The following is a 15,398-nucleotide window of genomic DNA, read 5'->3' as shown; positions in this document are numbered from 1 at the left end:
TAGAGCAGAAGAAACTACCATGTAATCTTACTTAAGGCACACAAAAGTCCATTCTGCTGCAGTTGGTCGAGGATGATGTGTAGATGTAAGTGGTCTTCTTTAGAGCAGAAGAAACTAGCATGTCATCTACATAAGGCACACAGAAGAAGGGGAAGTCCCAAAATATGCTAATCATGAGTTGTTGAAATGTGGGCACTACATTACGTAGGCCAAAGTATATGCACTGAAATTGGGTGTATATAGGCAGTCTTGGGTATGTCTTCTGGATTCCCCAGCACCAGATAATACCCCTTTAGGATATTGAGGGGCGGGAGTACTTTAGCACCATGAAGGTAAGGGGTAATGTTGGAGGCGTTGATGATGGGTTAGTGGTCTGGTTCCATCTGCATGTTAAGACTCCTGTAATCCCCACAATGGTGTAGTAATCCTTCCTTCCTCAGGCCGATGTGTAGGGGCAACAATCATGGCTTAAGGGCTTTTGATGAAGTCTCATCTATCCCATTTTGGCGAGTGAGCATTTATGGCAGTAACCGTGGGCATCTAATGTCGTTGTGGAGAGCAACGTCGGAGGGATATGAGCAAGGAAATCTACACCAACGAGAGGCAGTTAAACATTGCCGATTATGAAATTCCACCAGTAATGGCTGCCCCCAAACAACACGGTGAGCATTTTATAACTGTGGGTGGGGATGGCAGATTCGTTGGAGGCTATCAGACGGACATTAACAGGCTTAGAATGATGGGATCGCGGCCTTAAGAGGGAACGTGTCAGAAGTTAACTACAGTACCAGTGAATATACTGGAAAGTGAACATTAGATCCTGGATCAGGCAAAAAGAAGATATTAGTTACTGGGGAGGCCACTACCACAGGCGTTGGCCTACTTACAAGTTTTTTTTTTACCACTGACATCAGGTAGCACATTTCCTTTCTTCATCCTCGAATCTGGAGTGGCAATAGCAGAATTGAGCGTGATGGGCGTTATTCAGTGGCTGTCGGGGGCATTGGTTGGGGTTCAGGCATAGATGGATGGTTGATGGCTTTGTCTCTGCCCCAGATTAGTTATGAGGTGGGAGTCAATGTCCTACAGCATTTTCCTTAACTTCATTCAACGGTGAATGGTTGTCCCATTCGTTAGGAGTGGAGATGTTGATAGAGTTCTTGATGGCGGAGAAGTTGTTGTCTATAATGGCATTAACTCTTGTTATCAGGTTCTACATGGCAAAGTGTCAACATCAGGAAGGGCGGCTCACACAGGTTCCGGAAAATGTTGTACTCAAAGGGCACAAAGTAGATTCAGTTCACAAGAACTGTCTGGAGCAGGTTGAAGGTGAGCAATATTAGAGGGACATTGATGCCTTTTGATCCTCCAAAATTTGTTGAGAGAGCTGAAAAATCTTGGCTACATAGGTGGATGGTGATCGTGAGTACTGCTGCAGGAGGTATGATTTGAGGGGGATCATACTTTGCTCACAAAGCCAATCAGAGATTTCTGGGAAGGTGTCATTGGGGATCACAGTGAGGACGTAATTTGCTTTGCTGCTTCAGCAGTCATACCTTAGATGCAGAACTGAACCCTGGCATGCTGAAACTAGGCATCTATACTTGTGAAGAGCTGGAATCTTACTTGGGCATTGTGGACAGATAAGTTAGGGTTGGTGGTGGATATCGTCGGAGGATACGGCAGAAGAAGTGTTGAGCTTGGAGGCAGGCTAGGTATTTGAGGCACTCCAGAGGTCATCAACATGACATACCTATGAGAGGTGCAAACAAAATGCTAGTTCTCAAATAACTAACTTTATTTAGTGGAACACACAGGTATTTATATGCCCCTTAGGGTCACATAAGGGTAACAATTGCATGTGTACATAACAATAGCTTTGTCACTTAGATTGAGTGTTGCTTGCAGCTTGAAATCCGTTACAGTTAAAGAGGTATCTAACGTTGACACTGGTTTGAAATTGACAACAAAATAATAATAATAATGAAAACAGAGTCGAAATTAGCTAACGTTCCATTCAACGGCTTTTGTTGTTTTGTTTGATTGGAGTCCGATGGCAGTTACTATGATCGCCGAGTGGAAGAAAAAGAGAAAGAACATTCTTCTTTATTTGTATGTGTTTGTTGCATGTGCACTGCAACCTTCATACATTCAAGAGCTGCTCCAGGAGACTCTCCTTCTTCTCGCTTCAAAGCATATTGTAAAAATCCGGTAGCAATTCCTGTCACTTATTTTGAGGCTAGTCCTCATTTCTTCCATTTTACCATAATTTGACATATTACTCCCACATATCATTACATATCAACTACTACCATTTTTCCACTACCTCTATTAACGAGCATTTCCAAACTCATTCGCCTGTTTCTGCATCTCCTTTTTAATACTTACGATCCGCCCTGCATCATCCGAAAACACAAGCCTACTGGAATTTTATCGATAAGTTCACTTCTTATACTTCACCTTTACTACAGCGTCATCTGTTCTTTTTCGGATTTCTCCTATCAATTCATTCACAGAAATATGCAACAAGCATACGTTTGAGTGGGATCGAAATGCATTTTATGGCTATTTTTGTTAGATCCCTATAATGTTTTGAGAAAATCCATGAAATAAAACAGTATATATTCTTTGAGTTGCTCAGAAACAAATTGAAATTACAAAATACTATCGATTCATTTGTAACCTGAGACTTGTATCAGCCATTATAAGTTATTAGTAGTCATAAACTTCTCCTAATGATAAAAGTTTCTAAGTAACGTGTATTTTCCTGTATGTATGTTGGGAATTCCATCAAAAGACAAGAAAATAGTTCCGCACAAAATTTCTCTAATTCAATATGAAATAAAAAAATCTTCTATCCTTACCGCATTTTGAAACGGGTAAATTTACTTTAGCAGTTAATTTAATAATGCTAAATAAATATTTAAGTAATTTTCTATCTTAGCATATCTGAAAAATGAGAAAACATGACAGATAACAAAAGGAAAGCTGATTTCTATCAAACCTAAAACAGAGGAACTTATGTATCTGGTTAAAATCCCTCGTTATAAATCTAAAATACGGTGCCATATTTTACGAAAGTTACATGGCGTAATCCGTTATAGGAATAATTAATCGTAATAAAATAATATATGCAAATATAATATATTCGTTGAAAGGAGGTGTAAAGAAACTGACTCTCAAAGAGAAATGACTTTATTACAAATGGATACAGAAAGGCTGAAGTGTGCAGCCTCGGTAAAGGAATATTATTCATTGGCGATGATCGGCCTGACTCCTTCCGAGAACAATTCCTATATAAAATTGGTCAGACTCGGGAAGTGAGCAGACATATAAAGGTTGAAGAGGATTCCCAGCTGGAGATTGGAGTCCCACATATGATACTGACTCGGTAAATAAAAACCAATTGATTTTGTTAAATTTCTTCAAATGTTTTTTTTTCTTTCTTTTTTAAATTAGTAGTGTATGTTTCCTAATCCAAAATCGAAATTGACCGAGAATTTCAGAAAGTTTTTTTTATGAAGGTTATTGTTATTATCTGTAACATATTATCATCCCTGGTATTCTATAGATTAAATATATTCAAAATAAATTCTTCTTAGTAGAAATATACTGATATATGAAAAGAAAGCTGTGGTTATGATAAGGCATAGCATAATGCCTCCTTCAAGTTAAGGACGCTTAGACAATCCTATTGAATAATGATGTGGAATAGAGAGGAAAATCTATGGAATATATCATATTCTAGACTAAATTTCATACGTAAATACAGAAATATTTCAACGGGAAAGAGCTTCTAGAAATCTTAATCTCTGAGGCGATGACTGACATTCCATTATTTCCAAAGAAAAAGAATAGCCAAGGTAAATCTTGGAAAAAAGCGGGATCATAAAGTGAGAGGAATTCTTTCTCCGAAGAACTCAAGAAATTTTCCGTATCAAGAAAAGGTTCCTCAAACCAAGGAGTTTAAACGAAACTTCCTTCGGTTTCTCATAAGCGTGATTGGACAGAAACAGCAGAACAAAAGCCTTCAAAAGTCTTTGCGATAATATATCTGGATCCTCATCGTCAAATGTCTGACCAAAGCTCTATGAATTGCATGCAATAAAGAAAAGAAGTATTCGTTTCAATGCATCACAAGTAAGATGCAAGACAAAACATTTGTATATTCTTACCTTAAGAAATAAAACAATGTAGCTTACACAATTATCCCATCACAAGACGCATGTGCGTCGAATTCAACCCAAGTTTATCCATATTCATTTAGCACAGACAAAGCGTGCTCTTTCTGCTGAATTTGGATTCTTTTGATTTTCTAACATTGTTATTAGTCTGAAAATTCATTGTTCACATTTAACCATAATTGCCACGAACATATTTGTTAATATAAATCGAAAATTTCCTTCTTCTCTATAATGAGCCAATTAATATTTCCCCGAATTCTAGTAAACTACATTCTGATAATATTACTTGTAGCAATATAAAATAATTATTTGAATATCTTAGCTTAATTTTTCACTGAATCAAGGCATCCCTTCATCTAATAAATTACACACCTGAGAAATGAATATGGACTCGGAATTACCACCCACGACATTCTTGGTCCGGATTAAGAATATGTCAACAATAAAGCAGTTTGTGGAATGGAACTCCAGCAATAGTCTTAAGGCTTAACATAATTCGTTATTCAAGTTTATAGCCTATGTACAGAAATCAATACATGAATAAATATAGTTTATATGAGTGAACACACGCATACACACGAAGGTAAGCACAGAATGCGGACTTTAGTCTAATTGGCTTCGTGTGTATGCATGTGGCCAAGTACTTTGATCGTATGTGTAATATACTGTGTATATATATATATATATATATATATATATATATATATATATATATATATATATATATATATATTTATATATATATATATATATATATATATATATATATATTCTGGGCAGGTCTTATCGATCTTTCACTTTCTAGAGATAGCATTAATATTATAATAAGTACTCATAAGTTCATGTTTTCAGTGTACAGTATTTGTGAAGTCACCTCGTGTGTCTTTTCCTTTATTTTCATTATTCTTTTTCTTTATGTTTAGATATATTTTATAAAACTACAGAAATTTTAATATTTGGCCCAGTTTCGTCCAATCCAGCTAACAAATTGATTTGGGTTTATGAAAAAATCTAGTTAGAATGTTAAAATATCACCTTATGCATAATTGTAAACAATATAATGGATATCTTTGAATAAATATTCAAATATAAATGTATGTAGACACACACACACACACACACATATATATATATACATATATATATATATATATATATATATATATATATATATATATATATATATATATATGTGTGTGTGTGTGTGTGTGTGTGTGCTTGTGTGACTGTGTGTGCATCAAGATCAGAAGTACCATGACTTCGTAGCACTGTAACTTCATTACATGCCAAATGGAAGGTGAATATTCTGTATACAGAGTTCCTCCCACGAAGGAAAAAGGAAATGATCCATTTTCTTTAAGCTTTCTTATCAATTGCCTTAGACCACTTATAAAGAAAGAATTGGCATAACCTTAAATATAAATGCATGATTCTTTGTTTGTGATGTTGAAAATTTTTGAAAAAATTTAGTATGAATGTTCTTTTATGATCAACTTGACTACTTAATAAATGCGATCTACAATATACTAATAACTGGTTTAGAGCAGCATTTGTTTTTCAACTTCTTATAGATTTAATTGGAAACTAATCATTAACAAACGTTACATTCCTCATTTCTTAAAATAAATAAATAAATATATATATATATATATATATATATATATATATATATATATATACATACATATATATATATATATATATATATATATATATATATATATATATATATATGTATGTGTGTGTGTATAAACGATAGGCTAGTAAACAGAATTCAATCAATAATTGACCCAGGCAGGGATTCGATAAGGAAAGCTTTCAGATTAACATATTCGAACTGACCTGTATAATCAATATTCGAAGGATGATACTGTAAAAATTGTTTCTGAGATCCTTGTTAATATTCAATTAAGTCTGTGCTTCCCATTGACCGTTTTTCATTGAACTTCTAATGTGACGTGTTCCAAGGGTGTTCAGGTGATAAATGCAAAGCATTAGGAATGAACATTTTTATCTATATAAACCTGACTGTCTTAAGAAACGGTAACAACACTTGTCTAGTTCATCATAATTGTGAATGAATAAGCTTTTTTTTTCTTTTCTTTTCTTATCAGATCAATAATTTAGTTTCAGCAAGAACTTTCCTTCTTTTCCTTCGGGTACTACCTGTTTACATGTGCAAATGTGTAGAAAATGAATATGCTGAATGTTTGTTAATATGGAAAAACTCTAAAATATCAGAAGGCGCTTTTACATATTCACATATTATGGAATTATAATGCTCAAACCCATCCTCTTAGATTACACAGCTTCGATCTTTAAGAAACGACCTTTTTGAGAGAACAGCAAAACATGTTTAATTAAATGGGAAATTCTTTTACTATACAATTAGCGAAAATCTTTAGATATATGTATATATGTATTCAAGGAAATTATATATATACATATATATATATATATATATATATATATATATATATATATATATATATACACACATATATATATACATATATATATATATATATATATATATATATATACATATATATATATATTTGATCGAACACTTAGGCCAATAGTAGTATAGCCTTACATATCATGAATAAATGTATCACAGCAATTATCATACAATTATCTGGATGAAATGAACTGTCTTCTTATATACTCAACAAATACCTGCGCATAGCCTAGCTAATTAATCTTATCTGAAAAGACTTTCAAACGAAGGCATTGCAAAATTCCTTATCAAAGAACAGGTAAGAGAAGAGCAGTCGAATAATTCATCTATTATAAAGAAAGCTTCTATTGAGAGTTTGTAAACTTGAGAGCATCAGATTGTAATTCATCATCAGCAACAAAAGCAAATTCACGAGCAGTGAATTTTCAGAAGTAAAATTGCTCCAAAGTTTATCAAGCATTATCGATGACGTGAAATCTAGAAAAAAAAAATATAAACCTTAGTGAGAATTGAAGCAGGAATTATTTGCTAAACTTATTCAGATATACATATGTTTAGGAATGAAAACAATGATCTCTATGTTCAAGAGTGAAAATGATGACTTACTACTTGCTATTAAATTCCTCCATGTCCCTTCTCAAAATGTCTTCATTCATTTTCATTTTTTAAAAATCAACAACAACATAGCCAAAAGAAAATTTCACGTGAGAATTGCAGAAAATATTCATTTCCAGCTAATTACAGGTGCTGCACCTATAGGCGTTGCTGACAAAAACATAACCAGCAATTGCTATAGCTTTGCTAGAAACTGGGACGGCTTTTGACCTTATCTGACCCCACTCGAAGTGAGATGTGACCTTAAAATAAATAAAAAATCCTTTATTACATTATATTGGTAAGATAGGCCATAGCTGCGAACTTCAGGCAGCATAGACACTGAAAATATTAAGAGGAAACAGGAAACTCAAAGAAAACTAAGAGTCATGAGATGAAGGCATATTCATCAGCAGCTTTGAACGTCACTTAACACACCTTTCTGTCAGACCGCATCTCATTTCCCAACGAAGTTCATAATGCACTGTGTTCTCTCATAGCCCTGGTATGCATGACAATACACAAAAGTACATGAATGACGAATGAAACATAGAAAAGAGAAAAAAAAAGATATTGAGGAATCGTATAATCGATTGGGGTTATGATCACTCTCTCATTTGAATATGCACCTTCATTATCGCGGTTACATACAAGGCATTATTTTGTATAAGAATTTTGGCTCATGGCTCTCACGTGCAAACTCATATCCATTTAGCGCGATGGAGGTTTTCCCATACACTTCCAATAAATCTTTGGGATATTTCGTTTAAACCAGATTTCCAAAAGGGTTTGAACCACTGAGCAAAGCCAAAATCATGCCATGTCACTAAGTGGTCGTTTGCATTGCACTGTAACCTTTGAAATTTTCTGAGACATAGAAACAAACGTTTTCCTTCGTCTTGGACACTAAACAGAGTTTCTCTTTTGCACTATCGTGGGCAATGGTACATATTCGAACTCAGAAGACGAGGAACAGAGCTCCTCTTGCGTCTCTGTGTGGGTGACTTGTTGTTGTAGTGGTTGTTGTTGTTGCAATTGTTGCTGTCGTTGTTGTTGGAGCCGTTGTCTGCGAGGAAGTATATACGATAGATTCATTTGCCGCTTCCTCAAACTGCAATATATAAGAGTTATTGTAGAATATCTTTGATTCAGAAAATTCATCCCAATTAATGGTATTCAAATAACATAAAATGACAAGATCGTTAGACAAATATTTCGTCTCAGATGATTAATCATGTTTACTAAAATGTAAATTATTGAATATAAGCACTGAGAAAAATGAAAATCTTATAAACAGCGACTAGAAGAGGTAATAAATTCTTGAAACGATATCTTTATAAAGTATACTGTATGTCTTAAAATTTTAATCTTCACTAAATGAACGAAGAAATAACCAGACGTCTAAAGGCGATAAAGTTATGCATGAAAATTTTTCGGATTTCTTGTAAGACACCGATCTCATCATTAAGTATTAAATTTTCGATGAGGAATGCATAACTTTTTTTTTGTCCCAATTCTAAAAAATTAAAAGTTATTAGAACTATAAAAGAGTAATTAAGATGCAATAGCGGGCCAATACATGCTTAAAGTTGATCCTTCAGTGACTAAAACTAGATCACTCTGTAAGGGACTTTTCCTTGTTATCATCTTTAATCCTAGGTTCAGACAATGAGCTTTTTTTTTTTTTTTTTTTTCTTTTTGCAGCTCAAACATTTGCCATTCACACAATACAAGTAATGTAAAATGTACAGTTTTTGAATTCTGAAAAGCATAAGAATTTTAATTCCGTAACTACAATGGCAAAATTTATGTCTATTGAGTAAATTCATCACTATTATTATCATTATTACTTGCTAAGCTACAACCCTATTTGGAAAAACAGGATACTATAAGCCCGGGGTCTCCAACAGGGAAAAATAGCCCAGTGAGGAAAGGAAATAAGGAAATTACAAATGAAGTAATTAACAATTGCAATAAAATATCTTAAGAGCATTAACAACATTAACATAAATTGGTTTTATATATACTATAAAAAATTTAAAAACAAGAGGAAGAGAAATAAGAAAGAATAGTGTGCTTGAGTGTACCCTCAAGCAAGTGGAAGGACATGGTATAGAGGATGTGTCCTTCTCCTAGAAGAGCTGTTTACCATAGCTAAATGGTCTCTTCTATATTAATAATAATAATAATAATAAAAATAATAATAATAATAATAATAATGATAATAATAATAAAAATAATAATAATAATAATAATAATCCGTCGGTAATTGGTGACAAAAAACAGCGGTCACCTCGGCCTTGGGAAAGAGGAGGTCCTTCAGTTCCATGGAAGGAAGATAAGGGGCACCTTGTTGAGAGCTCTTCTGGAAGCCTCTAACCCTAGTCTCTTCTACCCTTACCAAGAGGAAAGTAGCCACTGAACAATTACATTGCAATAATTAACCTCTTGAGCGAAAAATAATTTTTTGGTAATCTCGGTGTTGTCAGGTATAGGAGGACAGAGAAGAATATGTAAAGAATAGGCCAGACTATTCGGTGTATATGTAGACAAAAGGAAAACGATCCGCAACCAGAGAGTAGGATCCAACGTAGTACTGTCTGGCTAGTCAAAGAACCCAATAACTCTCTAGTGGCAGAGCCTCAGCAGGTGGCTAGTGCCCTGGTCAACATACTACCAAAGGCCCAGAAACATTAAAGTATTTTTACCAAAATGATTCCTACCAAAGTTGATAATGAAGGTAATTATTTTCTGTTGATTATGCCATGACCATGCTTTAGAAGAATTGCCAGATATTTAATCGTACTGTCAATGAAGTTCTTTCTAATTTGATATACTTTACCAAGAGACTAATAACCTTAGGCTATGCCTGAACTTTTTAACATAAACAAATTTCTAATAAATGAAAACTAATAATACAAAGGGTTTCTCTTTCGTGTGCAACTATTCAACAGAGTTGTTCTGTTTTCTAGTCCCTGTGAGAAAACAGATAACTCAGTCAAAAACCACTAAGAAATTAATTCTTATAGCAACAGTTTATTTACTAGTTCTTAGATCGACCATTCGATTTTCAAAGAAATTTGTAATATTTAAGTGAAAAACGATAAATGCATTAGTATTAGGACTCACATACTGTGGAATTTCCTTCTATATTCTGAAAAAAAAAAACGAAGAAAAACATGTACGTGTAATGGGTATAAAGAGTTTTGTTTATAATTTTCTAAGGATTGTGATGATAAAGTTCATGAAAACTCTGAATGGTAATTACCTTGACTATGGATAACTGCATTTATCAATTGATTTTATATTCAACATCAGATATGCTGTTGTTAATAATTTTATCTCTCGCGAATAAGTTTAACAACGGATATGCTGTTGCTAATAATTCTATCTCTCGAATAATATCCCTTAAAGCGAATTAAATCTTAATGTTTACCATACATTATTCCTCAACTGTCATTCATTTTCTATTTATAATCAAGAAACACAAATTTTTTATCAGAAATAATAGAAATGACTGGCATTGCATTAAATTTGGTAACAATAGAGCCTTAAATTCACAATGCCCCACCATATAATTCAGAAAATTATTTCTCAGCAGTTTATTCCAGCAATTGAATAGTATCACGCAATTTCTTTATAAAATAAATAGCAACTGACCTATACGTGCGCCTGACTGGCAGAGAAGGACAGGGCGTACAAGACACGCAGGTGCAAGAACAGACAGAAGTCAGGTCAGTCAAAGAGTTAGCTTCCTGAGGGCACTGCCCTGACAGAATGGAGCCATTGGCTGTGATGACGTCCCCTTCCAGTCTGACGGCTCCAGCAGCGGCCTGGAAATAATTTGGAATAAGATACTTTACTTACTCAACTGTCATTATTTCTAAGAAATGTACGAGTGACTAAGTGGATGGTAAAAAAAAAAAAACTGAAAATTAGTTGACACAACGTAGAAATGAAGTTAAAAATTAAGACAGAAATCCCAATGGTTTCGGCCCCGTGATCTATTTAAATGCCACTGTTCACAATACTATGATAAAGGAAGTAATCTTTGACTCTGGTATAGCCTATCTCTCTTTTTCTGTTCTATCATCAATTTTGCTTGTATCATTAGTTTACCATATTCCTAATCCTTTTTATTTCCTAACAATGACGTGCACTACATTCACCTCTAACAATGTCTTTTCCTTATTGAGTTAGATTATCTTATTCATTCTCTTGTACTTTAAATCTATTTATCAAATTACAATGAATGAAAAACAACTATTTCTTTTTCATATTCAATCATTTATTCCACTAAGTTTTTTTTTCCATATATATTTCCTCCTCATATTACTGTGTTCGAAAGACAAATTTCTTTCCATGGAATTAGGAATATCCCGGTGTATTTTACTTCTTACCATTACCATGCACTTTCTTTAAATCTAATAAAACTAGCATTTCTGGTTAATTTTACCTTCACTCCATTATATTCTATGCATTTACAATTTAGACCCTTCATACCGACCAACTTCGTCGAACATGACACCATGACAGTTATGGGTAAATATGAATACGGAATAACTTTATATCAATTTAATTAGTTAGCAGCCTCACTTTACGTTCATACATTCTAAAATTTCCAAACTTTTGTTACACCTCCTTCCGAGAGAATCACCGTTACCTAATAATCATCTGGGATTAAAGTCAACTTTTCCTGGAATTTTTTAACTTTTGCTTGAATGTTTTTTCTCCAACCTTTCACCAACATTTTACTGTAATTAGCAACTCACTGGACAATCTTTCTAATGTCTGACATCGTCCTACCTGGAGGGCTTCTGCCTCGTCTCTTCTCTCATCTTCGGTGTTCATGGTGACGAACCTCAGGACGAACAGGTTGAGGCAAGCGGCGACGATGGCCATGCCGAAGAGGATGAAAACCAAGGCGAAGGCTACGTACTCAGGCTGTTGGTCAAGGGCGTGATCCTTTTGCAAGGCGACCATGTCCCCAAAACCTGAAAGTTGATATTCTTATGTATCCTTTCCTTGACTCAACCAATGAAAAGTGTCAACTAGAGAATCTACAGCATCTACTGAATTCAAAAGGTAAAACAATCGCGAACTTAATTATGCCTCTATAAACACGAGTCACAAATTTCGGTCTGTCTGTCTGTCTCATTGATTTCAATAGTTTTAGCCAGTCTGTCTATCTCTCTATCTTCCTGTCTATCGATATATATATATATATATATATATATATATATATATATATATATATATATATATATATATATATATATAAATATATATATATATATATATATATATATATATATATATATATATATATATATATAGCACTATTGTTCTCCAGTGTGCAATTACTACTTTGCGTTATTTCATTTTGGATTGGTCCAACGGGATAAAGTAAAAACCGAACAAAATTGGAGACAAGAGCCAAACATAAGATTCGCTGAACGAATAAAGGATTACAAGTTATCTGGCGTTATAAGTGCAATGATCACTGAAGTTAATGTCAATTAAAATGCTAAATAATATAATGCTAGTATTCATAATATTGAATTATAGTTAAAACTATAAGATAGCAAATTAACTAAATCTTATGCAGAAGGCCAACTTGTTAATGAATTTGAAAATGCCACTGACGAACAAACATTCCAAGCCTATGCAGATATCAAGGAAATTATATTATTTAGATAAATTAACTACTTACAACATTTCAAATGAAATCTCTTAGGATTACAACTTCTTAAATTTAAAAAATTTCATGTAAAACATCTCTTGGTAAAAGTTTAAAGGTCGTTAGTGCATCATAGGCGGGGGAAAGGTTAATGCCTAGACACTTAACTTACATCACCAGATGATTGACGTCCAAAAGCTCTCTCTTGCGGTTGCAGTAGTGTACCGCACGCGTTTCATACACGCTCATACACTGTAACATTTTTTCCTTTTCTTATCTTATCACTCGACCTTCCTTGCACTGTTAATAGACATGTGTACACATGCTGGCTAATGTTTGATTTTTTGTGACGTTCTTGCTCGAAAGTCCACGTATATAAATTTGATGATTATTTCATAAAATTCATTTGCATACACCTTGCCTCTCAGTTACAACCTAACGCCTCTATCGCACAATTGGTGAACACTTTAGTACTCACTCCCTCCTGCCATCCGCCTCACTGAGTGCCCTACTGTTTGATGATGCCGCCCACCATACCTGACTCTTCCACACACACGCCGCCCCAATTAAATTTCCGCCTTTCACCAGTGGAGGTCGCCTCGCCTGGTTCCAGTGTGCCGAAGTCTAGTATCACATCAAGGGCGTGACTCGGTAATGCAGTAAGCAGATCATGTCTTTGCGATGATTCCAGAAGACATGTTCCCAGAAATCTCCGATTGGCTTTGAGAAACAAAGGGACAACCCAATAGCATACGAAGCCTTTAAAACATACCTTTTGGAGTAGTACTCACCATCACCAGCCACCCATATAGCCTAGCTTTTTCAGCTCTCTCAACAAGACATCCATCAATGCCTCCACTCCTGATGATGTGGACTACTATTCAACATTGACCGAAGCTGATATGAATGTACGAACGGTTGTCAGTGGCCAAAAAACGTCTAAGTAGGCCTCCTCTGTCACTAATCTTTTCATTTTACATGATGCAGGTACAGGCTTGCGATTTTTAGTAGGCACAGGAACTTACCGTTCTCTTTTGCCAAGACTACTCTCCAGGACATGACGTAGTCTGTGTAACTTTGCTGATGTCTGCCTGGTAGCTGCCAATGGATCTGCGATACATACCCACAGTTTTGAAACCTTCACATTATCGTTTGGAAGGGCCAAATAAAAATGTTAGTTTCTTGATGCTGACGTTACATTACCAATCCTCGGTGCAGATTTCCTGTCACCTTCTGGTTGATGTCGCTCACTGACGGTTAGTCAACACATATTCGTACTCGTCTACACCTCCGACATCACTCTCTACATCAGAGTACCCATGGATGCCTACGCCCACTTCTTCACATTGTACCCGGAACTTTTCCGTCCACAACTTTGTCAAACGCCACGGTTCCTGCCAAACACGGTATTTATCACCATATCAAGACGACAGGGCCCCTATTGTTTGATTGATTTAGGCGTCTGGCACCGGATTGTTTGGCAGCTAGTAAACAAACGTTTAGCAAAATGGAATAAATGGGCCTTTGCTAAAAGGCATCAAGACAATGGTCGTCACCCTTACACATCGTCCTGAAGAAATATGGCCCTCTGCATCCATGTGGGAATTACAGGTGCCTGAACATGCAGACAGAATTGTGTATGAAACATGGACAACATACTTGCGTGCTCTTCCTCCAAAGAGGAACACCTCCATCACCTATGCATCGTGCTCGACCGCCTACAAAAGAATGGCCTTGTAGTCCGGTACAACAACTGTACCTTTGGCGCCAATGAAGTATCGTTCTTAGGGCACCACATAACTCATGAAGGAGGCCACCCCTCTCTGAGAAGGTAGCAGCATTCATAATTTCCCCCACCCTCTCAACCATCAAAGTACTGCAAAAATTCTTGGGCATGATCAACAATTATCACCGTTTTCTGCCAACCATCGCTGCCACTCTTGCCCCCATCTACTCCTTCCTCAAGGGCAAGCCAAAAGACCTGAAGTGGGGTCCCCTTCAAGAATCGGCCCTCTGCAACGCAAAGAAAGCCCTATCAACCACTGCTGTTCTCACTTTTTTCTCGTCCTATATGCCCCTCTCCTCTCCACCGATGCCAGCGATGTCGCTATTGGTGCAGTATTCAAACAGGTGGTCAACGGCTCGCCCCGCCCATTGGCCTTCTTCAGTAGGAAACTGTCCAAGGCAGAATTCGGCTACTCTACCTTTGACCGCAAAGTGCTGGCAGTGCACTTAGCTGTCTATCACTTTCGCCACTTCTTGGAAGGTACGCCTTTTGTCATTCGCACAGACCACATGCCTCTGGTGCACACCTTTACTCAACAGTCCGATGCCTGGTCTGCCTGTCAACGCTGATATCTCTCTACCGTGGCTGAATACAATTGTATCCTTCAACACTTATCTGGGAAAATTAATCCCGTTGCCAATGTCCTGTCAATAAACACATTGGCCACAATCCACCCGGGATTGGATTAAAACG

The 15,398-nt window shown here is 35.7% G+C and overlaps 1 protein-coding gene across 1 annotated transcript in view; it reads right to left on the bottom strand.

Moving 5' to 3' along the window:
- Positions 1–6,749: 6,749 nt before the first annotated feature.
- The window catches only part of LOC137643239 (two pore potassium channel protein sup-9-like), a 66,020-nt gene continuing 57,371 nt past the window's right edge, over positions 6,750–15,398 (bottom strand). The window contains exons 3-5 of the mRNA XM_068376083.1: positions 12,046–12,233; positions 10,900–11,072; positions 6,750–8,350 (exon numbers count right to left, since the gene is read on the bottom strand). Coding sequence (XP_068232184.1) covers positions 8,146–8,350; positions 10,900–11,072; positions 12,046–12,233 — 566 coding nt within the window. The 3' untranslated portion in view covers positions 6,750–8,145. The remainder of the gene's footprint in view (positions 8,351–10,899; positions 11,073–12,045; positions 12,234–15,398) is intronic.

Source organism: Palaemon carinicauda, chromosome 1 (genome assembly GCF_036898095.1).
Source record: "Palaemon carinicauda isolate YSFRI2023 chromosome 1, ASM3689809v2, whole genome shotgun sequence".
NCBI lineage: Eukaryota > Metazoa > Arthropoda > Malacostraca > Decapoda > Palaemonidae > Palaemon > Palaemon carinicauda.
The sequence above is the reverse complement of the archived record's forward strand: the minus strand, read 5'-3'. Positions and strand labels throughout refer to the sequence as shown.